Source organism: Jatropha curcas, chromosome 1 (genome assembly GCF_041381405.1).
Source record: "Jatropha curcas cultivar XTBG-Jc1 chromosome 1, XTBG_Jcur_1.0, whole genome shotgun sequence".
Classification (NCBI taxonomy): domain Eukaryota; kingdom Viridiplantae; phylum Streptophyta; class Magnoliopsida; order Malpighiales; family Euphorbiaceae; genus Jatropha; species Jatropha curcas.
The window spans coordinates 23,704,561-23,731,753 of NC_143151.1; the positions used below are offsets into that span (position 1 = coordinate 23,704,561).

The 27,193-nt window shown below is 35.3% G+C and overlaps 1 protein-coding gene, 1 long non-coding RNA gene and 1 pseudogene across 2 annotated transcripts; 1 reads left to right on the forward strand and 2 right to left on the reverse strand.

The window, feature by feature from the left end:
• Positions 1 to 13,439: 13,439 nt before the first annotated feature.
• Positions 13,440 to 16,532, reverse strand: LOC105630079 (Phosphoglycerate mutase family protein). Its single transcript, XM_012211768.4, has 6 exons — positions 16,341 to 16,532; positions 16,185 to 16,265; positions 15,352 to 15,480; positions 14,704 to 14,766; positions 14,367 to 14,491; positions 13,440 to 13,778 (listed from the first exon to the last, which is right to left on the reverse strand). Exons 1-6 carry the CDS (start codon positions 16,431 to 16,433, stop codon positions 13,586 to 13,588), a joined length of 684 nt encoding a protein of 227 aa, XP_012067158.1. The 5' UTR covers positions 16,434 to 16,532; the 3' UTR covers positions 13,440 to 13,585.
• Positions 16,533 to 17,360: 828 nt separating this feature from the next.
• LOC149499190 (uncharacterized) lies at positions 17,361 to 18,990 on the forward strand. Its single transcript, XR_016322296.1, has 3 exons — positions 17,361 to 17,555; positions 18,461 to 18,575; positions 18,649 to 18,990. It is a non-coding gene; the product is annotated as an uncharacterized LOC149499190 (long non-coding RNA).
• Positions 18,991 to 21,277: 2,287 nt separating this feature from the next.
• LOC149499191 (uncharacterized) lies at positions 21,278 to 22,229 on the reverse strand (annotated as a pseudogene).
• Between the last annotated feature and the right edge of the window lie 4,964 nt (positions 22,230 to 27,193).

Genomic DNA, 27,193 nt, shown 5'->3' on the forward strand with positions numbered 1-27,193 from the left:
CTAACGACTTGGTCATTTGAGTGAGAAAGGAATGGAGACTCTCACTAAGAAGAAAATGTTATCTCTGAAAGGTTTGCCTCTGAAAATATGCACTGATTGTTTGTCTGGTAAACAACATAGAGTTTCCTTTCAAAGATCTCCTTCTCCATCTAGAAAACCTGGTATTCTAGAATTGGTACACACTGATGTTTGCTCAATGGGTGACAAATCCTTGAGTGGTTGCTCATATTATGTTAGCTTTATTGATGATCATTCTAGAAAAGTGTGGGCTTTACCAATAAAGTTAAAAGACCCGGTGTTGGATATGTTTAAAATCTTTCATGTTAGTGTTGAGAGACAAATGGGAAGAAAGCTAAAATGTGTTAGAGCTGATAATGGTGGTGAGTACAGAGGTCCATTTGAGAAGTATTGCTCAGAACATGGCATTAGACTTCAGAAGACAGTTCCCAAAACTCCACAACAGAATGGAGTTGCAGAGAGAATGAACAGAATCATTGTTGAAAGGGTTAGATGTATGCTCTCTGATGCTAAACTTCCGAAAACCTTTTGGGCTGAAGCAATGAATACTGCAGTTTACTTGATCAACCTTTCACCTTCAACCTCCCTCAACGGAGATGTACCAGAAAAGGTGTGGTCAGGGAAAAATATTTCTTACGATCATCTTAGAATATTTGGCTACAGGGCTTTTGTTCATGTTCCAAAAGATGAAAGATCCAAGCTTGATTCGAAGTCAAAACAATGTATCTTCTTAGGTTATGGAAATGATGATTTTGGGTACAGATTATGGGATCCAGTTGAAAAGAAGCTCATCAGAAGCAGAGATGTCGTATTCCTAGAAGACCAAACCATTAAAGACTTTGAGAAAAATGAAAAGCCAAAGTCTATCAATGAGTTTCCTGTTAGTCTTGATGCAGAACCTCGTGTAGAACCACAAAATGATGAAGAAGATGATGGTGAACCTGTTCAGAATGATGCTGAACCAGCTCAAATAGAACAACTGCCTCAATTGAGAAGATCTGCGAGAGGCAGGATACCTTCCCAGAGATATTCTCCTAATGAGTATGACTTGTTGACTCAAGGGGGAGAACCAGAGAACTACCAGGAGGCAATGGAAGATTGTAAAAGAAATGAGTGGTTGAAAGCCATGCAAGATGAGATGGAGTCCTTGCATGAGAACCAGACTTATGAGTTGGTGAAACTGCCTCAAGGTAAGAAGGCACTGAAGAACAAATGGGTGTTCAGGTTGAAGACTGAACAGAACAACTCACAGCTGAGGTACAAGGCAAGACTGGTTGTGAAGGGATTCGGTCAAAAGAAAGGAGTTGACTTTGAAGAAATTTTCTCACCCGTAGTCAAGATGTCTTCTATCAGAGTTATGCTCGGTTTAGCAGCTAGCTTGAATTTGGAGATCGAGCAACTTGATGTAAAGATCGCTTTCCTCCATGGTGACTTAGAGGAGGAAATTTATATGGAGCAGCCAGAAGGATTCAGAGTCAAAGGCAAAGAAAACTTGGTGTGTAAATTGCAGAAAAGCTTGTATGGCCTCAAACAAGCTCCCAGATAGTGGTACAAAAAGTTTGACTCTTTTATGGTAAATCACGGGTATGAGAAAACTACTTCTGATCATTGTGTATTTGTGAAAAAGTTCACAGAAGGCGACTTTATTATTCTCTTGTTATATGTGGATGATATGCTTATTGTGGGCCAAGATGCTAAGAAAATTGAGAGCTTGAAAAAGGAACTTGGAAAATCCTTTGCCATGAAGGATTTGGGATCGGCAAAACAGATACTCGGAATGAAGATCTCCAGAGACAGGAAAAAGAGAAAGTTGTGGCTGTCTCAAGAAAAGTATATCGAGAAAGTTCTCAGCAGATTCAACATGAGCAATGCGAAACCAGTTAGTACTCCACTTGTAGGTCATTTCAAATTAAGTTTCAGTCAATGTCCTTCAAGTGAGAAAGAAAAAGAAGAACTGAAGAAGATTCCTTATGCATCCGCCATTGGCAGCTTGATGTACGCCATGGTATGCACAAGACCAAATATTGCTCATGTTGTTGGTGTTGTTAGCCGATTTCTTTCAAATCCAGGTAAAGAACACTGGAATGCGGTAAAGTGGATTCTCAGGTATCTTAAGGGCACTTCCAAAATGTGCTTATGTTTTGGTGATAATAGACTTGTGTTAGATGGTTACACAGATGCAGACATGGGTGGTGATGTTGATTCGCGCAAATCAACTTCTGGATATCTGATGACCTTTGCAGGTGCAGCAGTTTCTTGGCAATCGAAATTACAAAAATGTGTTGTACTCTCATCCACTGAGGCAGAATATATCGCCATTACAGAAGCTAGTAAAGAACTCTTGTGGATGAAGAAATTCCTACAAGAATTGGGTGTAGAACAAGAGAAGTACATTCTGCTATGTGATAGTCAAAGCGCGATACATCTCAGCAAGAATTCGACCTTTCATTCAAGGTCAAAGCACATTGATGTGAGGTATCATTGGATACGCGATGCGTTGGAGATGAAGTTATTTCAGATTGAAAAGATTCACACTGATGATAATGGCGCTGATATGATGACTAAAGCTTTACCTACGGAGAAACTTGTCACTTGCAGAAAGATAGTCGGTATGGCTAATGTCCCCACTTGAGTGTGCAGGGGGAGATTTGTTGTGCGGTGCCCACTCAGTGGGACCCACACTTTGTTGAAAATAGAAGATGGTAAGTGATCAACCACATGTAGTTTGAAAAAAAAAAAAAAAACAAGGAAGTCTTTGGTAGGTGATCCGCTGGTAGGTGGACGCGTTAATCACGCATCCACCTCTCCTAATCAAGCTTCCACCTCTCCTATAAATAGGAGATGGTTCTAGAGCTTCAACACACCAAGTAGAACGAGCAAAGCAAAAACAAAAGAGAGAAAAAGTTTTAGAACGGGTTCTAAAACTTGGGTAGTTAAAATAGTGAAGATAATTTAGGGTGTTTTTGGGAAACATTTTTGAGCGCCACTATTTTGTATTACTCTCTTTGTAAGCCTACTATTTTTAATAGTGGAAGAAATATTCGGTTTTTGTCCCGTGGACGTAGGCCTAAAAAGTTAAAGGGTGAACCACGTAAATATTTGTGTGTCATATTTATATTTTTCCGTTGTGTTATTATCGTAATTTTATTGCCGGGCCCTAACAGAATAAGCCTAGAGGTCGCCAACTCAAGCCAAATATTATGAGCAGCACCACAATCTCGAAGGACATGTAGAATATCTTCAACAAAGCACCCACAAATTTTACAGGTATGATTGTTAGTAAAGTCTCTTCTTACTCTTTCGTTGTTGCATATAATCATCTCATGAGCTACCTCCCAAAGGAAGAGACGAAAGCGTTGTGGGACCTTGTATCTCCAAATCCATTTCCATACATCAGAAACCTGCGAGTTAGGACGATTAATCAATAGCTCATAAACTATTTTCACAGAGTAAAGACCATTAGGAGTGAGACTTACAGGCTAAACCATCCATCTCCGAAGCATCATCCTGTAGCATATATGCGGAGTCAACACATCCTTAAAATTCAAAAGCATGTACTCGAGAATAGAATCCCAATCCCATCTCCCATCTGCCAACCAGTAACTGTGAACATTACGACTAAGAAACAAATGAGGAATAGAGTGCAAAACAAAATTTATCAATGGCCCAATGGGAGGCCAAGAATGTGTCCAAAAAAGGATAGCAGCACCTCCGCGCACATCCTTGACTACTCCTTTAGTAACGACCTCCAAACCACGACTAAAGTCCTCCCAAATAGGGGACGAGCAATTTTTAGTCTTTGGCTTCCAATCCATACGACCTGCTATATACTTACAACTAATACAATGAGCCCATAATGACTCAAGATTATTAACCAATCTCCAACTTAATTTGTCAAGCATAGCCTCATTCATGGCACGCATATTTCGCATGCTAAGACCCCCAACAATTTTAGGAAGCTGGAGAGCATTCCAATCCACCAAATGGATACAATGATCTGCAATATTACCTTGACAAATAAAAGAACAACATACCTTCTCAATTCAAAACACAAAGAAATAGGAAGGTGCTGTAGTGCATAATATACAATGGAAGGCTAGAAATAGAAGACTGAACTAAAGTCACTCTCCCTGCTAAAGAAAGAGACTTAGATTTCCAACCAGACAACTTTTTCCTCATATTGTTCAAAATAAAACCATTAGTACCCGCATTAATATGATCATAAGAAGTTGGAATTCCCAAATACTTCCCTAGCTCTGTAGTAAGAGGAATACCCGAAAGAGCAGAAATCAAGGTCCCAACATAAGCATCAATATTAGGAGAAAAATAGATATTGGATTTATTCAAATTAATACGTTGGCCTGAAGTAGCTAAAAAATCTAGCCAAAATGTTTAAAATAATTTGCATTTGCTAAAAAGCTTCAGCAAAGAGAGCCATGTTGTCAGTGAAAAGAAGATGAGAAATCATCGGACCTCGACGAGACAGAGGAATAGGATGCCATTCATCAACATGAACTGAACTATTAGTAAGGTGGACCAAGCATTCTATACGTAAGACAAAAATATATGGAGACATGGCATCTCTTTGCTGAATACCCTTGAAGGCTGAAACTGTGGAAGCTTGTCACCATTCTATAGGACAACCATGGAAGATGTTTGTATACATTTCATGATATTCGCCACCCACAAGTCCGAAAAGCAAATATCCCAAAAAATCGATTCCACAAAGTACCAATTAGTCGATCATACGCCTTCTCCAAGTAGATCTTGACAGCCATGAACCCCACCTTCCCTTTAGCAAACTTCATAGAATGAATCACCTCTTGATAGATGACAACATTATCCATTATTTGATGGCCAGGAATAAAACTACACTGCTCTAGGCCGATTAAAGAAGACAAAACCCCTTTCAAACGATTTACCTATGTCTTTATAATGAGTTTATAGAGAACATTGCAAAGGCTAATTGGTCTTAAATTGAGACAGACATAGGATCTTCAACTTTTGGAGTTAAAGCTAAAAGAGTCTCATTCATCTCAATAGGAATTAGGCCTCCAACTAAAAAACTTAATCACAAAATTGCTTACCGAATCACTAACTATAGGCCACAAAAACTGGTAGAAGCTAGTCGGGAAATTGTCAGGGCCAGGGGTTTTGCAAGGGGGCCATCCCCATTAAAGCATGATAAATCTCCTCTTTAGAGAATGGCCTATCCAAGGATGCCGAAACGTTGGTTTCCGAAGTAGGAAAACAGCCCGGAAGCAAAAGAATTAAATCTGAAGTAGACTCCTTAGAATATAAGTTAACAAAGAAATCCCTGGAAATAGGCTTTAGAATATTCGGATCAGTAATCCACAGCCCGTCATTCCCCAAAAATCTCTGGATAGGAGGCTTGTTTCGACGAGAAAGAATACAAAGTTGATGAAATCTTGTATTTCGATCACCTGAAGTAATCCAGTCTTCCCTGGGCTTCAGGAACCAAACAATTCTTCTTGTTCCATGACCTGGTGAAGCTCACATTGTAATTTCCTTCTAACCGGATCAAATGGCTTCTTCTTCTTGAGCTAAATGGACTTGAACCCCCTTAATATGATTCCACAAAGATGCTTGCGAGCATAAATATTCCCAAACGAATCTCGATTCCAAAATTTCAAACCCGCACGCACTTAACTTAAACATTGCAAAACAGGCGGACCTGGTACCCAAAACTGCTTAATAGTAGGAGTAAAAGAAGGATGTTTAAACCATGCTATCTGACAACGGAAATTAGAATGCCTAAATCCTCCTTAGCTTCAACATGAACCACAATAGGACAATGATCATAATAGCACTTAACTGGATGAATGACTCAAGCAAAGGAAATAAACATTTTCAGGCACACTACAAAAATAAAGCATTTTAGTGACCGCCAAATTGGTTTTTATCTATTTTCTTTCTATCGCTAAAACAGATATAGCAATCGAACAACGACCAACAACATCGGTTGCATGAAATCTTATCGCTAAGCTGTTAACGATGGACTGTTGTAACAGGACGGTTGCTAAATCACTTCCCCCCCCATTAAAGAAAGCATAGTAGCTATTCGATCGCTAAACGGAGCGTCGTTATTCCGTTGCTAAATTCTGTCGCTAAGGTGTTGCTCCATTTCATTTTCAATGTCTGGCTTTTCGTCCTAAGGGCTGTCGCAAATCAGTCGCTATAGGTGTCTCCAATCACTTTTCAAATTATTATGATTCGTCACTCTTCCGTCGCAAATCGATCGCCATTTATTTTTTAGAAAAAAAAATTTAAATTTTGGACAATAAAAATTTTTCACCCATAAAAAGGCAATATATATTGATTCAAGTAATTCACAAAAACAGAGGCAGCAATGAAAGAAATATCAAATTATGAAAAATAAATTATTATTAATGTGCAAAGAAAATCGTATAAATTATATTGTAATATATACAAAATAAACATGATAATGAAAAGGAAGCACAAGGGCTCAGATCTGCAAGATCTGTAATGGGACTCTGAGAAGCAGGTAGCGGGGAAGAAGCTGGGGATCAAAGTGACTTATTGGTGTAGAGGGAGCTGGCGGTGCAGTAAGTCAGTCTCAAGCAAACATATACATCGGTTGTTGTTGCTGCAATATAAGCTGTGATATCTATTGTTGCTGCGCCTAAAGTTGAGCCCCTAAATCTTGAATCTCCTTGGTACGTTCCTCTAGCTCAGCTGGTGTAGCTCTACTTATTGAAGCCCATGCGTGCAGCTATAAAAAAATATCAAACTGCGAACCAATACCATACACTTTTCTTCTTTTTTTTTTCTCACCTCCTGCAACCTTGAGATAAAGTTGCAACTTATTGATCGTAGGCTGCTCACCAGTCTAAGCCTGAGATGCAGTAGCTCGCTCTTTCCCAACACTATAATTATCCTTATAAATATAGAATACAACATGATAAGAATAATGCAAAAATGTTCAAATTTAGATGGAAAAACAAAGAAGTACCCAATTGTGATTACTCTAACAAGCTCGGTATGCCTGTCAATGAATGTGACCCGATCATGGTCCTTCGTATGTGTAAATGTGAAGACCTCCATAGGGCTAGGCTGACGGTTCAACTTCTTAGCCTGCAATACATTTCATAACATGCAAAACATTATCAAATACATTTAATAATAAAGCTTTAACAATGAAGCTACATAAACTTCTCTAAATGGATTTTTCTTACTAATTTCTCAGTAATTTCAACCGTTGCAATGGTACCGTCGGTGTGTCGAGACTGACCAACTCCCTCACCACCCATCTCATTGAGCCTATTAAGAGACATAATCTCTCATTTTCTCACATATTCAGGATTGGACAAAGCTTGCTGTAGACTAGCCCAAACCTAGTCCGAAACACACCTCTGCTTCTTTCTTGTACTCCGCACCTTGTACAGGTAGTCCGAGTAACGCTCCGCTGACTTGTCTCCCTAGCTTTCTTAAACATGTTCTCCGTAGCATCTGACTCCCATATGAACTCCTTCTACAATAAATAGACAGAGAAACATTTTAATATGAGATTTCACAATCATTAAGTTTAATTAATTTTTGAAGTAAAAACATTTACCAAAAACTCTCCCCAATAGAACTCTCTAGCCTCTACTGGTCTATCTCCTCATAATGACTTTAGAGGCATCAAATGATCTATGCAAGCTATCAAACAGAATAAGAAAAACAGAATTATTCTTCAGTTAGCAGCATAAGTATATGTTATAATTACAATGATAATAATATACGAGTAATTGTTTGTTGTCACTTACTGTCCTTTCATGATCTTCAACTTCGGTCTAGCATCACCCTCAACTACAGAAAATGAGCATTAGTAAAAAATGTCAATGTTAATATGCTAATATATAAAATACAAAATAAAAACAATAGAGAATTGTATATTACCGGTTGGAGGGGCTGATGATGAACAATAGCGAACAATAGCTATTTCATCGCTAGGTTGGTCTCTAAGTAGTGCTAATTCTTAGCGCGAAAAAGAGCAATGGATGTGAAGTGGATCACTAATTTGGTCGCTCAATTGGTCGCTAGTAGTAGTTGATTCGGTCAGTAATATTGCAACAACTTCACATTAAATGTTTGTCGTTAGCGACCATCAATCAGTCAGTAATTAGTGACAACATCATGCTAGTCACTAAAAAGCTTTTTTTTTTTTTCTTATAGTGGCAACAGAACATAGAGCACGATCTAACCTTGCGCACTTGAGAGTAGATGCATCCAACCCCCGACTCTAAGTAAACTGAGGCCCATGAAAACCCAAATCCAGCAATTCAAGAGCAAAAATCCAATTGTTAAAATCTTCAGAACTAGCAGCATTAAAGGAGGAATAACCCTTTTGCTCCTTCGGACTAACAACTGAATTAAAGTTCCCCAGAATTATCCATGTATCTAGAGAATCAATAGATTACAATTGTAGGTCCGACCAAAGAAATTTAAGCAAATAAACATCCAGGTTGGCATAAACAAAAGCAACATTTCAATTTCCCCAGTTCGTATAAAAACTTTGCACGCCATGAACTGAGCATGAGTCTCTAGTAAATGAACAGAACATATATCCCTAGACCAAAGCAACCAAATCCGCTACTGAAAGCCATAGCTTTAACTCTTAACCAATTCTGATAACCCAAAGAAGAGCAAACCCTACTCCCATGATCTCCGCTAATCTTGGGTTCTAATAAACAAAACAAATTAGGCTTATATAATCTCCTATATTCCTTGAAGGCCCTACGAAAATTAAGGGAAGCATCCCCTTGACAATTCCAAGAAAGAATAATCATTAAAACAAAAAAAAGAAAAGGGAAGAGATAAAAAAATCTACCAAAACCCAAAATCTAGAAAACAAAGATGAAAACAGGATCTATAAGGTAAGGAAAGATCAACACTCCGCTTAAGAGTCTGGAAAGACCTCTAACATACAATCATCAAACTCCTCAAGAGAATGATTATTACCCAAGGGAACTGAGCTAGGAACAACCTCCTCCATCTCTCTTTCCTTCTCTCTCCAAATATTTCTATTCCTATTACTCCTGACAGTAGAAACTCTATCATGAGCATTATTCTTCTTACCACGTTTGACCAGCATCCAATCACCATAATCCTCCACTACGGCTGGATTAATGGGCCGATTCTCTAGTAAAGAGTTAACTCGTCCAAACTCCTGAGTAGGTTGAGATTCAGCTTGCGCCTCATCAGTATTATCCTTATCACCTTGCTCTTTATAAGGACATGCATCAGAAGCATGTCCATTTCTCCCATGGGAAAAATAAACAAGATGCAGTCCCTCATATTCAATTCGATGAATTCGTCAGTGCAGGCAAAATTTTGAGACCAAAGGCTTAGTCAACTCCACTTCCACACATATTCGTGCATACCTACCCCTACTAACAAGACTAGTATTAGTATCCACACGAATGGATTCTCCAATCTTAGCACTAAATCGTATAAGAAAAGTAATATCATAATATTCAATTGGGAGACAAGGAAACCTCACCCAAACCATGAGCTTTTCCAACACTTCAATGAAAGGGTCAAAACATGCATGCCATCTTCGAACTGAAAGATAATTCCCAGCAACCGTCCAAGGACCCTCTAGTAATGCATGATCAAAATCATCGGCACTATTGAATTTAACCAGATAAAAACCATTCTCCAAAGCAATGACCTCAATAAGAGACAATGGTTTCCATAGTTCTTTTATCCTCCTTGTCAAATAATTAAACCCTGTTGACTTCCCTAATAACTTGACGATCAAGGAAAATTGCTAGGGCCGCCTTAAGCGTCTTTTTTCATCCTTGGATAACTTGATGGTGGGGCACACCACATCCTCTTCTTCCTCGCAATCTTCCAAATCAGATTCAATAAGTTCATCAGGATCGGGCTCCTCATACATGTCTCCATTTGCTATTTTATTCAAAAGAGTATCTTTAAAAGAGATACCTTGGACCATATGGCCTTGACCAGTGTCATGCTCTCCCACTGTAACATCATGCACGTTAGAATCTTCGTCTTGGCGTAGCTTTCTCGTGCTTGGTTTAAGCTAGTCACTCTCCTCCTTATAGAGAATAGGGTTAGGCGCCATCATTCCTTAGGAGGATATATTCTTTTTATTAGTAGATGTAGTATTATCCCACAAGATCTTTTTTTGTATAAAGTATAGGAATGAATTTATATATTTGGTCATTCTTTGATGATTAGAACTTTTGACAACCTGTTTTGATCAAATTTATGAAAATAGCACCACATATTTCCTTCAAATCAATTTCAGGATCTAACATTGGGTGGAATATATAATTTTGTTTTCAGATTTTATTTTTTGTATGGGACATTTTGGAAGAGATATTTTCAAATATATTTATATTGATTATACATAGCAATTTCAATGCACATAGTTTTTTTTTTTAAAAATGTAATTCATTAATAATAATCTTAAGAATTACAAATAATCATATAGATCAGAAATAAAACTTTACTATTTGTAGCTAATAAAGTTCGCTAATCTTTTAATGAAATAAAGGAATTTATACCATTTTGAATAATGAAACCAAAACTAAAAAGTATAATATTAGATCATTCTGCTTGGAGTTAATCTTGAAAAAAGATATAAATCTTCATAGCCATAACTAGTCCGTTAATTGATTTGGACATCAAAATAATAACTCCTCTAGATTTTCTATAACTGGATTGCTTTTCCAATAATTTATAATATATGACGAATACAGATGAGTTTCCGCCGCTATGAATCAATAGCATCAATGGAGGAACAGACCGTACTACTAAGCTTCATCCATCGAAGATCCACGTCTGCAACCAAATAAAATTAAATATCATATTTTTATTTAATAATAAACCATCACAAAGAAGGAACAAAAATACTTCAAATATAGAGACAACCAACAATAATAAAATAAAAAAAGACAGATTTGTTATAAGAAAAACGGATCTAATTTTATTAAAGCAAAAGAAGATTAAAAGCAAAACAAGGTGAAGCGAAAGGGATAGTAAAACGCAGTAGACAGCAGCAGCACATAAACAGTCCCCACTGTTAGAGTATGATTTAACTTCACTGAAGCTCTAACCATAATTAAAAACTCATCGTTTCACCAAAAACAGCCCCCAACACATAAACACTCACATAAACAGTAACACACCACATCGTGAAGTGGCCATAATGTAATCTAAGTAAACATCTTCTCTCCTTCATCGTCTGTAGATCATGATCTCTCCCTTTGAAGGTAGACTTTTCTGCTTCAGCTTCTGTGTCGTCATCTGCACATGCACCTGCACTACCACGATCATCTTCATCAGACAATAGCGATACAAGCCAACAAGTCCCATACAAGTGACTCAAAGTTTAAAGGTCACTTTATTCTCTAACAAATCCTCAGCTTGAATCCTCGAAATATCTCTTCTGAAATCCCCAAATCATTCTCACAATCCCTATAAATGCAAGTTCTCATAATGTGTTGGTCTTGACTCAACTTGTTACTGAACATGTCATGTACAAGTTAAATGGTGAGATTTAATAGGTTGTAATTACTGAATCGGCTGCTGAGATTCTTACAAAAACATCCTCAAAAATTATAAAATTTAATTAAATTTATATCTGGTGACCAGATTAACAGTTTTTTGGTTTAATTTAATTTTTCTCATTATGAAAATATGATATGTTTAATTGTGGTTAAATTTCCAGTTAGTGAAAGGAGTAGAACATGAGGTTGACAAAATTGGGAGAGACGATTACTGTTCTGCAGTATGAAATGAAACAGTCCGTGTGAGTGTTTTTTGGGTTTTTTTGTTCCTGTTTTTCTTTTCTTTTTTTTTTTTTTTTTTTTTTTTTTTTTTTTTTTTTTGTGAAACAATGCATTTGTATTATGGTTGGAGTTTAACGCAAGCCATGATGGTGGGACCCATAATATATTATAATATTAAACAATTTTGACTGATTTGAATTTTGGGGTGAGATTGATATGAAAGGTTATAACTAGAGTGAAATTATCATGAAAGCATAATAGAGTGAAATTGCACCAATGTGCAAATGTCGGGATGAAACAATACATTAGGCTATTCATATTTTGCTCCATCCCGCCCATTAAAAAAATAAAATCCCCGATCCCACCTTGCCCCCCATTTATAATATATATATTATGCGAGGTAGAGCATTTAAATACGGATCCCGCACCATTTGCGTTTTATAATATTCAAGGCTGATCGATTTTCAGGATAGGACATTCAATTGTTAACAAAAAAAATTTCCCATTCGGGGTGGGTTCTTGCAGAGGCGAGACGTTTTTCCATCCTTGCATAGATAATAGAAACTCTAATTTTTTGACTCTTAAATAATAGAAACTCTAATTCCAATAAAAGAAAAAATATTAAAGATAAAACTCCATTTTTTTTCAATCCTCCATTCTATATTAATTGTCCATTTACAGAATTTCACTAGGATTAACAGAATCATGTGAAATTATTAATGTTTATTATTTATAAACATCGACCCTCAGTTCATATTGCAGCCTACATGAAGTCGAAATCGCTAGCAATCGTCGGTCAGCCATATGGCAGTGAATTCGTTCCTGGGCCTTATACACGCCGCCCGTCACACCATGTATACTAACAGATTTTCTTGTTTAGGGCTTGATTTAGTATTTGTTTTCTTATTTTAAATGAATTTATATTATACCTTATTGATTTAGTATTTGTTTTCTTATTTTAAATGAATTTATATTATACCTTATTAACTTGATTCATTTTATATCATGATTCGAAGGTTGAAAATCAGCCAAGTTTACTAAAGTTTACCGATCCTTTTCGTTGAAATCTTAAAAAATCTTGACACCCAGGGTATAAGGGACATGATAACTTGACGTCATCCTCACCTTCCTCCGACTTATCACCAGTAGTTTGCTCAGGGCTCCAAACTCAACATTGGAAACTACTTCCACAAAGATTGGGCTTGTTACGGGACTTAACCCAACACATTACAACACAAGCTAATGACAGCCATGCACCACCTGTGTCAGCATTACCGAAGGCACTCTTCTCTTCTAAGAGGATTCACGGCATATCTAAGGTTCTTCGCTTTACATCGATTAAACCACATGCTCCACCACTTGTGTGAGCCCACATCTATTCCTCTGAGTTTCATCCTTGGGAACATACTTCCTAAAGGAGATACTTAATGTGTTAGCTACAACACTGCAGTGCACGGGTCGACACGTACAATGCTTGGTATCCATCATTTATGGCTAGGACTATTTAGTGGTATTTAATATTCATGAATTAAATTATGAATTAATTGATAAGTTTAAGCTGAATATAAAAGTCATTATTAAAAAAATCCCCTCATCGGAAGAAGCCATTTGTCTACTTAAGAAGCAAATTTTTGGCTACTTACCAAAAAAAAAAAAAAAAAAAACAGTAAGTTTAATACTTATTGGAATAAACTTATCTACTGAAGTCCTCAGCTTAGATATATTTATATATAGTTTGTCAAAGGCAAAGGTTTATCTCCTTGGCCGTGTCCGCTTGCTGTTTATATAACCAGTCGTAATTCTCCAGTAAGCAATGCAAACTTTCGGTGCTGAGATAAGATTGAAGGAACTCTGACCATTTGAATTCTTGCTTCTAGGTCACCGGAGCTGGATTCTTTGTTTTCTTTAGCTGCATTTAATATTGTTTGCAAGATTTGCAACGGATCACCATGGCTGACGATTAGCACAGCACATCTGCAAAGCAATCCATATATTAAAATAAAGCATTTGTGACCAAAAAACAAATTTATTCAATGGATACTTTAAGAGTTTGTTCCATATAGACTAAATTCTACCAAAATTGGTAGAATTTATAAATAACCTCTTAAAAGGAATGCAAACTACTAAAAACTAATGAATTTTAAGTACAAACTAATAAAACTAAATACGAATTTTGTGGATGATTCAAATATGGAAAATCATTTGCAAATGAAATGAATTACACAAATTTATTCCAAATACTATGTAAAAAATCTAAATTTATCTCCAGAAAAGTGTCCTATTAAGTGATTGTTTGGTATTGCATTTTAGGCATGTTTATTTAATAATTAGCACAATATGGTTTAAATTTTTCCCAAACCATAGTTTTTCTTAAAGCAGTATTAACAAATATATAAAATAAAAGGTTAAATATGCAGATAAACAGCTTTGAAAAAAAGGCTCCAAACTCAATTCCAAACGTAACTCTAAGATAGAATTTGAAAATTTTTCACAAACTTAACAGACAAACTGAATCTTGGATCATGTCTTCAATAATGCTAAAATAAAGAGGAATATTATTACCCTTGAAATTCTGACTCTATAAGTGAGATGGCAGTCACAAGTCTAGCAGCAACATCATTAGCACTTTCTCCCCCTTCAGGTTGCATGAATGGATCTTTCTCATCAAGTGCCCAAATCTCTGGATACTGTTGATGAAGGTTAGAGAAAAAGTAAGACTCGTGCTTTCAAATGCTATAAGCATCCCACTAAGTTAATGACTGGGGTCATCATGCAGAAGCATTTCTCATATAATCATCTTTCAGCAGCAGACTGGGTTGACAAACTTTATATATGTAGCTAGACCTCATTTACGGTATTGCTCCCATCAAATTCTTAACAAGTACTGCATAGTACATACCTTATCATGTGACATAAGTTCAAATGAAGGACCAAAGTAACGTTCTCGAAGACCTTTCACCACCTGTCCAGCAACATTTACTTTATGATCAAGACAAACAGAGGCACAAGTTATACAAAAAGGAAAAAGTTACAAACACACAAACAGAACTCCCTCGAACTTGAAAAGCTTTAGAAGTTAGCAAAATTATGTGTAGTACTTCATTTTAATTAATGGAGTTCTTTTCTTCTTGTTAGACAAAAAAGATCAGACATTTAGAAGAGTGAATTAGTCAATCTTATCGATGCAAAAGCAGAACATCAGATGCACAGTAAGTGGAGAGTCCACAATCTTCAAAAGATCAATAATGCAGAACATAACTCTGAACACTGACATAAAAAAGAAGAGCAAAGCATCTGCTGGGTTTGAGCTGGTTTTGCAAAATAAAAGCTTAAGCTAAACCAAATGAAGTTAATCAGAAATAAGTAGGAGTTTCAGTTTCAGTTGTCATACTTCTGTAAGGATCATTACCTCGGTCAAATAATATATAACTGCATTCATGAACAATCAGTCCTATGATGGTTTCTTTTCTAGCACATAAAGTACAGCATTTACAAACTTTGACTTAATTAAAGGAAATGCTGGAGAGGTAAAATCAAATTATCTCACCTTACATTGAGGACCTTCAAATGGAAGATTCAAAACAGATGCTACAACTTTGGCAGTGTGACTTGTTCTTGCAAATGGAGAGTAGCAGATGCGAACATTTTCAAGCAGTATGTTTTTTTCCTTCAGTTCCTGAACAGATACGGATAGTGCAGATATGGAGCACATCATAACTAATAGTGATACGTATTCTATCTTGCTACTTGAGCATGAAGAATACAATTAATGTGAGATGATAAAATACATTTACTACAACATTGGCAATGAATATAGTCAAAAGCCATTCCAAAAAGGGGGGAAAAAAATTCAATGCAGACAGACATTACTTTATGTAGCTTCAGTATTCAGATAAGCAATGTCCAGTTTTTGTCTTACTTCAGCTATAGAAGAAACCTGCTACTTACAGTAGCCCAACACTTCCAGCATATACCCAGTGCATTAATCAGCCATGTAAACTTTCATGGATTCATCAAATTAATTAGTAAGTAACGAAAAAAAAAAAAAGTCTCTCTGGAGATTTATTCAAAGTATTTACTTCAAATTTTCTCATTTTCTACTTATATTAAATAGCCTCAGAAATTTAAAACGGTTTACAGATTTTTATCCTTAATTAACAAATTCCATTATTATAATTACTAAATACTATCAATTTCAATCATTATGCTTTTTAAATCAAACAAATACTTGGATTCCTAATGTTTAATCACTGTTCTTCGCTAGTAATACACAATTATCAAAGTATTTTGCTTCAAAGTGAAATTGAACAAAGAAATTGTAGTTAAATTCAGACCAAATGAGAAAAATCAATCTTGAAAAATGAATGTATGAAATTATACCATTTGAAATAATTCTCCAGCCAACTGTGCCTGGGTCACACCTTCAGAAGCTAATTGGTATTCTGCAGAGACGCCATTTTCCTGTTGGATAGTTTATGAGAAAACTCCAAAAACCCATAGCGATAAAATAATAACAATGAATTGGAGAAGGCGAACCAGAGAGGAGACAATGAGGCCTCTCTCGTTTGGAATGCTTTTGCCGTGCCTCAATATCCAGTATCTATTTTTCAAAAACGACGTCGCTTCCATTTCTAATGGTCTTCTTCTTCCCCTCCTCTGCGTCTCCTGCTGATGGCTGCTGCTGCTGTTTTCGTTCCGAAAATTAGGATTACAGTTGCTTTATATGTTATTGAAGTGAGATGTGGCAGTACCCAAATGGTCAAGCCAATTAATTCTTAGGCTCTTCTGTAATCTTGTAACGTGGAAAGATATTAATGGTCAAGAGCCAATTAATTTTTAAAATCTCCTTACTCATTAGTTTTTTTTTTTTTTTTTCTTTTAATCCACAATTCAACATACAACCAAAACCATAAATCTCCATATTATCTACGAGAACTTCTAGAAATATAAAATAAGGCAAATAATATCAATATATTTTTTTGACATCTAAGCTCGATATATCAAATAAATATTAATATTGAAAGATATTTTTATAAAGAATAAATATTAATATTGAAAGATATTTTTATAAAATCTTTTCATTGTTATGATATATCAATTAAATCAGAATAATTTACATTAGGATTAGAGATGCTCTAAAAACACCTTATTGTTGTTCCATCCAAATGAGTCAAACTAGGGGTGAGTACTTTGCCCGACACGAGTCATGAAAATCAATTTTTTAAATAAGAAATTTTGAGTTTAAAGTTTAACGAAGCCAATCTGCTAGCGGGAGCTTGATTAAAAAAATAATAAGTTAATATTGATGAATCTTAGTGAGAAGATTTGTTTGAGATGTTTGCTTTTGATTTCAGTTGTTATTTTTTGGTGATATTGATAATTATGTGGCTTTTTTGGATGGGCAGTGATAGGTGGAACGATTCATTCCACATCACGATAGTTTTATATTGCTTAAAAGTACAAAAGCGGACCAGGTATAATAAAACATGGCATGACACGCTAGTTGTATACGGTTGACTGGAATTAAACGTTAGAGAGGACAATAATGTAATTGCCACAATCCCTTTTACAAAGGAATATTGGCTTGCGTCAATGAAAGGGGAATTTGGTTGAAAGGTTAGGTGCGACGAAGTAGGAGCAAACCCTAGTAACTCAGCAGTAGAAGTAACCAATTTGGATAAGCAATGTCATCATTTAGCAATCGGTAAAGTGTGAAGGCGGAATGGCGTATCCGGAGAACTCCTTGAATAGGTATGATTCATCGATTCTTCAAATGACAATTCGCGATTGAATTGGGTGATCTCAAATTGTTTTTGTTTGTAGATTAATGATGCATCAATTGGTGTTATGCTAATTATTATTAACCTGTGCATTAATTGGTGGCAGTAATCAAACTTATTTTGTTTTTGATTGAGAGTTGGTGCCTATGAGGGAAGCAATGAAAAAGGTCAATCTGTATTGTTAAGGTGCATGTTAACTAATGTTGAAAGTAGCAACTGATACACGTGCGTGCTGTTTTAGTTGAAAATAAAAAAAAAAAAAAATGCAAAGATCAACCTACGGAAAATATGGTGTTAGGAGAAAAAAAAGCTTATAAAATTGCAAAACCCATTTTAGGGTGAATTTACAATCGTATTGATGTAATTGTAACTTGTGTGTAGGTAGTAATTAGCTCTTTCTAGAATTGGCTCCCAAAATGTATAATTTTATATGGTATAGTAGTTGAGTGTTCATACTATATGAAAGATCAGAAATCTACATTTTGATAAGGTTGCAGCACAGTACTTATTGGGGAACATAGTTTTCATATCGGCAGAGTTTGGAAAATAGTAACAGTTGTTGTCCTTGCTTTCTAGTTGGCAACAAATTGAATTGGACATTAAGTGATTAGAGAAGAAGATATGTGGAAATAATTTTGGCAAATTTTTCTGATTAATGTAAATTTTCTACTATGTACTCTAAACACGAAATAGTTGTTCTTTGCATCATTTCAATGTTGGTGTACATAAAGTTACAGATTCCTATCATTAGATGTTTGAAAATTGTAATTGTTTGGTCTTGGATGGTGCTTGAATTGTCTTGCATAGTATTGACACAAAGTTATGTTTTTTGAGAATCTAAAAGTAGTTAATAGTACCGGATGTTATGGCGCACAGGAAGGAAGCATTCAATGAAGATGGCAACAGGCACAATTTTTTATCCAATCTAACTGAAAATCTTGTAAAAACCAGTGAAGGTTTTGAAGCGAGCATCAGGAAAAGATCCACAGTGGTAACAGATTTGTAGTTTAGTCAATTTATAAACTTCTATATATGATTCATGCGTATAATTTGATTTGATACAGTGAACATATGGATGGCATGCAGATCCCTAATGTTCGTTGTAGGCCATTGGCTTTACGAGCATTAGTAAGGGAGTTTACCGGCATACAGAGGGAGTGGGTGGTGGAGCTAGGTTTCGGAGAGCTAATGAAATTGCTAGTAATGAAATAAAATTTATCACAATATTTTGTCACAATAAGAGAAGTTGCAAGATATATAGTGTCAAAATATTATGTTGTCATAATATTTGTCACAAAATCTTTGGCGCCATAAATTTGGCGCTAATAAATTAGATATCATGACAAAATATGTAGTCAAAATAAAAATTAGTCACTATATTTTATTGTATAAAATTTTGTCACAAATCATTTTATCACTATACATAATATTTATTACTATAAAATAATTGTTATCACAATAAATTAAGGTATAGTGTCAAAAGTATATTTTGTCACAAAATCTTTCGCGCCCAATAAATTAGATACCATCACAAACATATTTAGTCAAAAAAAATTTAGTCACTATATTTTATTATGCAGAAATTGATGACAAACTATTTTGTTATTATTATAATACCTATAAGCTATAAAATAATTTATCACAATAAATGACGTTGTTGAACTAATAGTGTCAAAAAAAAAAATATTTTATCAACAATATTTTGTAGTAAATTCTCTAGTGCCTAAAATTTGACGGCAATAAAATTATATATCGTGACAAACATATTTAGTCAAAATGAAAACTAGTCACTTTATTTTACTATACAAAATTTTGCTACAAATCATGTTTATCACATATATAATATTTATGATAATTAATTTTGCCATACATAATATTGTAACTAAATAATATCATTATTGTGACGAAATTAAAAAATGTCATATTAAGTGTGAGAAAAAGAAAATATAGTGACGAAACAATTTATTATCATAAAATTTTGTAACAATAAAGAAATTCAAAAAACATATTTTGACAAAAAATATCTTTATCATAATATTTGTCACAAAAAGTTCGCGCCAAATTTTTGACACCAAAATAAATTCATTATTGTAATCATTATTTGAGATATACAGATAATATATACAAATTATTTTATCACAAAAGAAATTATTGATCATAATAAAATATTTTTTAACATAATAATCAATAGTGGCTAAGTGGGCCCTTAAGCGATCCATTTCTTCATCAACAAAAAGTCAAATGTAAAAACAACAATTTCTTATATTTATTTTAGTTTGATATTTTAATTTAACTTTTTTTTTTATCGATTCCTTTCAAGTTATGCAGTTTAAATCAGATAGCAGCTTCACAAATAGATTCCACTAAATCTAAGTATTAGAATGCTGCCGAAACTGTGTATACAGAAACTGTGTATGCTGAGGTAGTATTCATTATTCAAGCTCCAGACAGCCAGTAAGAAATTTTAATCACAAATTATATTGCATATATTAAATCATTTCCTTCTATTTAATTAATAGATAAACTATAGTAAACATATTATAATATCCCTCTAATAATTCTAGAAAAAGTCTTTATAAAGAAATAAAAGAAAGATATTTTATATAAGTAAATAAAATAGTAATAAAAAATGAGCATAAACGTTATTTTACAATATAATATAAGATTGTTCAACATTTTATCATTGCCCAAATTAGTTTTAGTGCAGAAACTTAAATTCAAAAAGATCTCGGATTGTAAAATAATTTAAAGTGGTTAAGAAAGAAAGCAAGTAAGACAACCATTGCACCTGAGAGACTCAAATCTAAGAAACTGTAACTATTAGTATTTAATATATAATTATAATCTTCCTTCCTCATGTTCTACTTCTTGTTGCAAAAACTACTTTCAGTATACACAATGTTAACCTAAACAAAATATATATATTAGAAATGAAGAATTAAAATATTAATAAACATAAAGAATTTCTTAAAATAAAAATATATACCATTGAATTTTATTGAAATCGGATGAAGACAAAACACCGAATGTGGGAGCACCTAAAGTTCTTGCCCTTCGTGAAAAAATTGAAAAACCATTCTCTACATGAATTTGAGGCCCATCATAATTTCTTTTCAACTGGTTTTGTTCAGCTTCAACTCCGTTGAAATACATTAAACAAAAATGAATACATTCCTTAGTAATATATGCCTCGACAATAGAACCTTCTGGACGAGTTTTATTGCGCACCGAATCCTTTAGAGTAATTTGAGCATATATGATGGTAAAAAATTCGTAAAAAATGAAAATCTCATCCAATGGCCATAGTTTTTTGCGAGCGACCCTAGGATATCATTATGTAATTATTGGAGTGGTCGCCGGTTGAAGCTTTACGGGAAAGGGGCGGTAATTTGGACGAAAATGCCCCTAGCAAGTTAAAAAAAAAAATTTAAATTAATTAAAATATATATTAAATAGCAAGTTAAAAGGGATTGTGATTATATTAAAAATGAATTAAAATAGAAAAACATAATTTATATACAAGTTAGATATTATTGAAGTCATTTTCATTCCATCTATATCCATATTTACATGCCTAATTTTCTTTTATTTTTTTGGCAAGAACTTGCCTAATTTTCAGATTTATAATTAATGCTCATTAAACATACTTTAATAATTCAATGTGTTATTCATTTAAAAAAAATTCCATATTTTTTAATTAATTGGTATTTTGAATTCTATAGTATACAATTGAAATTTATTTTCAGTATATGCATCATAGGTTTCCACACCCTCTTCCCACAATTCTTTCAACTCTTTTATTAGTGGCTGCAAATACACATTAATATTATTACCAGGAGAATCTTTACCGGGGATAAGTACTGTCAAAATAAAAAAAGGATCCTTCATGCATTTCCAAGGTGGAAAATTATAAGGTAATAGAAAAGCTGGCCATTTACTGTAATTAGTGCTCATATTGCCAAATGGGTTAAATCCATCACTAGAAAGACCAAGTCGTACATTACGAGGATCTCAAGCAAACCAAACATATTCCTTATCAAATTCCTACCATTGTTTAGCATCAACTGGATGCCTAATTATATCATCATTCACTTATTTTTCTTTATGCCACCTCATATCTTCAGAAATTTCTTTGGACATGAACAATCTTTGAAGTCTAGGTTTTAATGGGAAGTATCTAATAATTTTTTTTGAAATCTTCTTATACTTTCCAAAATCAAACTTCCATTTAGAAGCTGTACAAGTAGGACATTGATCAAGGTGTTCATATTCTTCCCAAAATAAAATGCAATCATTTGCACATGCATCTATATTAATATAGCCAAGGCCATGATCCCTCATTAATTTTTTCACCTCATAATAAGAGTTAGGGAGTGTTTCTCCTTCTAGAAGAGCATCTTTAAACAACTATAAACTTAGATTAAAAGATTTGTTACTGCACTTAGTTGTTACCTTATTGTATAACATCTTAACTATAAAAGATAATTTTGAGTACTTCTTACAACCAGGGTACATTTCTCGTCCAGCATTATTCAATATTCTAGCATTTCTCCACGTCTCCTTTAGACACATATCTACAATGATTGCTGGAGGTATGTTCTATATTAGTTTTTGTAAAGCTTGCATTATGGAGATCATTTAACATTCTTCAAAATATCATTCTCTTCATTATGCTTTGATTTTCAATATTCTCACCAATATTTGAATCTACACTGTTAAGGATTAATTGTAAATAGAACTCTATTAGGAGTTAAATTCCTAATAGGTTTATAGTATCTTGTATGTGTATATATGTGTCCCTATTGATGAATCAAGAAAAAGAAAAATATTTTTTCCACATTAAATTTACATGGTATCAGAGCCTAGGGCTCTTTAAACTTGATTTTTCCCGTTTGCATAGAAAATTCCGGTGTTCCCTCAAAATCTGGTCACCAAATTCTCTGCGCGTGATGGTTGCCAGTGTTGGTGACCATTCTAGGGTCACTGTTTTGTCTCATTGCCTACTCCAGGAGCTGCTCCAGCTACTGACCAGCGTTCCCATAAAATTCGATCACCAGATTCCCTGCGCGTGGGCCTCACGCGCCGATCCAAGTTTCTGCTATAGTACCATGCGCCGGCACGTGGCGGCGCGTCCGACTGTTTTCGGCGATCGAAAAGTGATTTCTGGCTTCGTTTTTATGTCAGCAGTCTACTCAGGTAGTTGTTTTTCCGATCCGGCGACGTTTTGGTAGGGGCGTTCTCAGTTCTCTCAATTTGGTGTTTCAGGTTACCTTTCGCTTCTGTTTGCATTAGAAGACTATTTTTTTTTTGTGTCTCTTTCTGCGTTGCTCGTAGGGTGTTTAGTTTTTATTAATAATGGATCCTGAACCTACAGATTCTAAAAATACTATTACTGAATTGATCCCAGCAATGAATAAAATCACAGAACATAAAATGAAAGGAACTAATTATTTAGATTGGAGTAAGACAATTCGAATTTATTTGCGAAGTGTTGAAAACGATGATCATCTAATTGATGATCCACCAACTGGTGACACTAGGCAACGTTGGCTCAGGGAAGATGCTAAGTTATTTCTACTGATTCGCAATTCTATTGAAAGTGAAGTGGTTGGGTTAATAAATCATTGTGAGTTTGTTAAAGAATTAATGGAGTATCTTGAATTCTTGTACTCGGGAAAAGGTAATTTGTCTCATATGTATGAGGTCTGCAAAGGATTTTATCGGGCCGACCAACAAGATAAGCCCCTTACAGCTTATTTCATGGAATTTAAGAAGATTTACGAGGAACTTAATGTTTTATTACCTTTTAGTCCCGATGTTAAGGTTCAACAGACGCAGCGAGAACAAATGGCTGTGATGAGTTTTCTTGCAGGTCTTGATCCAGTTTTTGAAACTGCCAAATCACAAGTTCTTTTAGGCAGCGATGTTACCTCTCTTCAGGAGATTTTCGCTAGATTGCTACGTACTGAAGGTTCTCATACACTTTCCCCTTCTAATAATAGTGCCCTTGTGAGTCCTAATCAAGTAGCTAGGCAGCTAGGAAACAGAGGAAGAGGAGGAAATAACCGTAATAATGGACCAAACACTCGGGAGGCAAGCATTCTTATCTGCCATTATTGTCGTGAACCTGGTCACACTAAACGGTATTGCAAGAAACTGATAAATAAGCCACCAAAGGGCAAATATGGCAATTCAAGATTGTGCAGTTACTTCTTTTGACAACAATGTAATAATTTCTGCTACGGAGCATGTTGAGCTCTCTAGATACCGTTCTTCTAAGTCGACTAATTCCTCAATTGCTGTTGCTGCCAATTCATGTACTCCTCCATGTCTTATGTCTACCTCATCAGAGTGGGTCATTGATTCTCGTTGCACCGATCACATGATAGATAACCCTAGTCTCTTATCCTCATTAAAAGAACCTGAACATTTTAATCGTCATGTTACTCTAGCTGATGGGTCCACATCTCCTGTCAAGTGTATTGGCACCGCCAATCCCATTCCATCTCTTCCATTGCCTTCTGTTTTTTGTTTGCCTCATTTTCGTTTAATCTACTGTCTGTTAGCAAAATTACTCGTATACTAAATTGTTGTGTCAAATTTTATCCTACATATTATGTATTTCAGGATCTTTTAACGAAGCGGACTATTGGTAGAGGACGTGAGTCTGGTGGCCTTTATCTTCTGGATGAACACATTTCATTATCTCTGGCTTGTGCTGGTGCTCTATCTCCTCTTGAGGTTCATTGTCGTTTGGATCATCCTTCATTATCTACTTTAAACAAGTTGTGTCCGCAGTTTCAATCTTTGTCAATTTTAGAATGTGAATCTTATCAATTTGCCAAACATCATCGTTTACCTTTAGTTCATCGAATCAATAAACGGGTTTCATCCCCTTTTAAGTTAGTTTATTCTGATGTTTGGGGTCCATGTCCTGTTATTTTTAAAACTAGCTTTCGGTATTTTGTAACTTTTGTGGATGATTATTCTCGTGTTACTTGGTTATTTTTAATGAAAACTCGTTCTAAGATATTCTCTATTTTCTGTTTCTTTTGTGCTGAAATTAAAACTCAATTTAATACCTCTATTCGCATATTGCACAGTGATAATGCTAAAGAATACCTATTTAGTTCCTTCCATTCTTTTATGTTACAGAATGGTATTCTCCATCAAACATCTTGTGTTGATACTCCTCAAAATGGGGTTGCAGAAAGAAAAAATCGACATCTTCTTGAGGTTGGTAGGGCACTTCTATTCCAAATGAAGGTCCCCAAACATTTTTGGGCTGATGCTGTCTCTATTGCATGTTTTTTGATTAATCGCATGCCTTCTTCTGTGCTTAATGGTGCAATTCCTTATAAGGTCTTATTTCCTTCTAAGCTTCTATTCTCCATTGAACCTCGTATTTTTGGTTGTACTTGTTTTGTTCGTGATGTTCGTCCACAGGTTTCCAAATTAGATCCAAAGTCCTTCGTTGTATTTTCCTTGGGTATTCTCGGCATCAAATAGGGTATCATTGTTTCTCTCCCGATCTTGTCCGTTATCTTATTTCTACAAATGTCACATTTTTTGAGAATACTCTATTTTTTCCTTCTTCTGTATATAAGAGTGATGGGGAGGATGATGAGCTTTTAGTCTATGCTATCCAGCAATTTCATAACTCTCCTGCTCCTGGTCCTATTCCTGAACTTGCATCTGCTCCTGCTCCTCCTCCAGCATCTGCCGCTCCTATTCTCGCTCTTGCACCAACATCTGCTCGCCCTTGTTTTGAACAGGTTTATTCCAAGAGACCAGGAACTCTTGACTGACTTCCTCCACCTGCCGCTTCAACAGAAGATTCGGTTCATCCCACTCAATCTGAGCATGTGCCATCTACTCCCCAGTTGGACCTTGACCTTCCCATTGCTCTTCGAAAAGGTAACGCAAGTGTACCTATCCTATTTCCTCTTTTGTCAGTTATGATCATCTTTCTTCTTCATCTCGTTGTTTTGTAAGAAACCTAGACTTTGTCTCTATCCTTAAAACTGTTGTCCAAGCTTTGTCCCATCCTGGTTGGTGTGCAGCAATGAAAGAGGAGATGGCTGCCTTAGATACTAATGGTACTTGGAATCTTGTCCCTCTCCCAGCAGGTAAGAAAGCTATTGGTTGTAAGTGGATTTTCACCGTTAAAGTAAATCCTAATGGGTCTGTTGCTCGTCTCAAGGCTTGATTAGTTGCAAAAGGCTATTCTCAGATTTATGGCCTTGATTATTCTGATACTTTTTCTCCTGTTGCCAAATTGTCTTCTGTCCGTTTATTTATTTCTTTAGCAGCTACTTTTGACTACCCTTTACATCAGCTGGACATTAAGAATGTCTTTCTTCATGGGGATCTTTAGGAGGAAGTTTACATGGAGCAACCACCAGGCTTTGTTGCTCAGGGAGAGTCGAGTAAAGTGTGTAAACTTCGAAAATCTCTTTATAGCTTAAAACAGGGTCCTCGGGCTTGGTTTGGTAGATTTTGCAATGTGGTACATCAATTTGGCACGCATAAGTGTACTTCTGATCATTCTGTATTTTTCAGAAGTACTAAGACTAGTTTGATTCTACTTGTGATTTATGTTGATGACATTGTTATTACAGGGAGTGATTCAGCCGTCATTACATCACTCAAGTCATTTCTCTAGACCTATTTCCAGACAAAAGACTTAGGATTGTTGAAGTATTTTTTGGGCATTGAAGTGTCTAGGTGTAAGAGAGGCATCTTCTTATCTCAAAGGAAGTATGTCCTTGACTTACTGAAGGAAACTGGAAAGTTAGGTGCCAAGCCATGCAGTGCTCCAATGACTCCTAATTTGCAACTTTCAATTGATGGTGAGCTATTTGATGCTCTTGAGATGTATAGAAGGTTAGTGGGCAAATTGAATTATCTTACAGTTACACGTCCAGATATTGCTTACTCTGTGAGCGACTTAAGCCAGTTTCTGTCTTCTCCTACTGTTATCCATTGGAAAACTTTAGGACAGATTTTGTGCTACTTGAAAGGTAATCCAGGTCGTGGCCTACTTTACAGTAATCATAGGCATTTGAACATTGAGTGTTTTTCAGATGCGAATTGGGCAGGTTCGAAGGTTGATAGAAGATCAACTTCAAGATATTGTGTCTTTGTAGGTGGAAACCTGATATCATGGAGGAGCAAGAAACAAAATGTAGTTTCACGATCAAGTGCTGAATCAAAATATCGAGCTATGGCACAATCTGCTTGTGAATTAATTTGGAATCGTCAGTTGTTACAGGAAATTGGCTTCAAGTCATCCTTGCCTGCAAAGTTATGGTGTGATAATCAAGCTGCTCTTCACATTGCATTAAATCCAGTATTCCATGAACGAACAAAACATATCGAGATTGATTGTCATTTCATTTGTGAGAAGATACAACAGGATGTTATCTCTACAGGGCACGTTAAAACAAGTGAACAATTAGAAGATATGTTTACAAAAGCTCTAAATAGACCTCGGGTTAACTATCTTTGTAACAAGTTAGGCATGATTAATATTTATGCTCCAACTTGAGGGGGAGTGTTAAGGATTAGTTGTAAATAGAACTCTGTTAGGAGTTAGATTCCTAATAG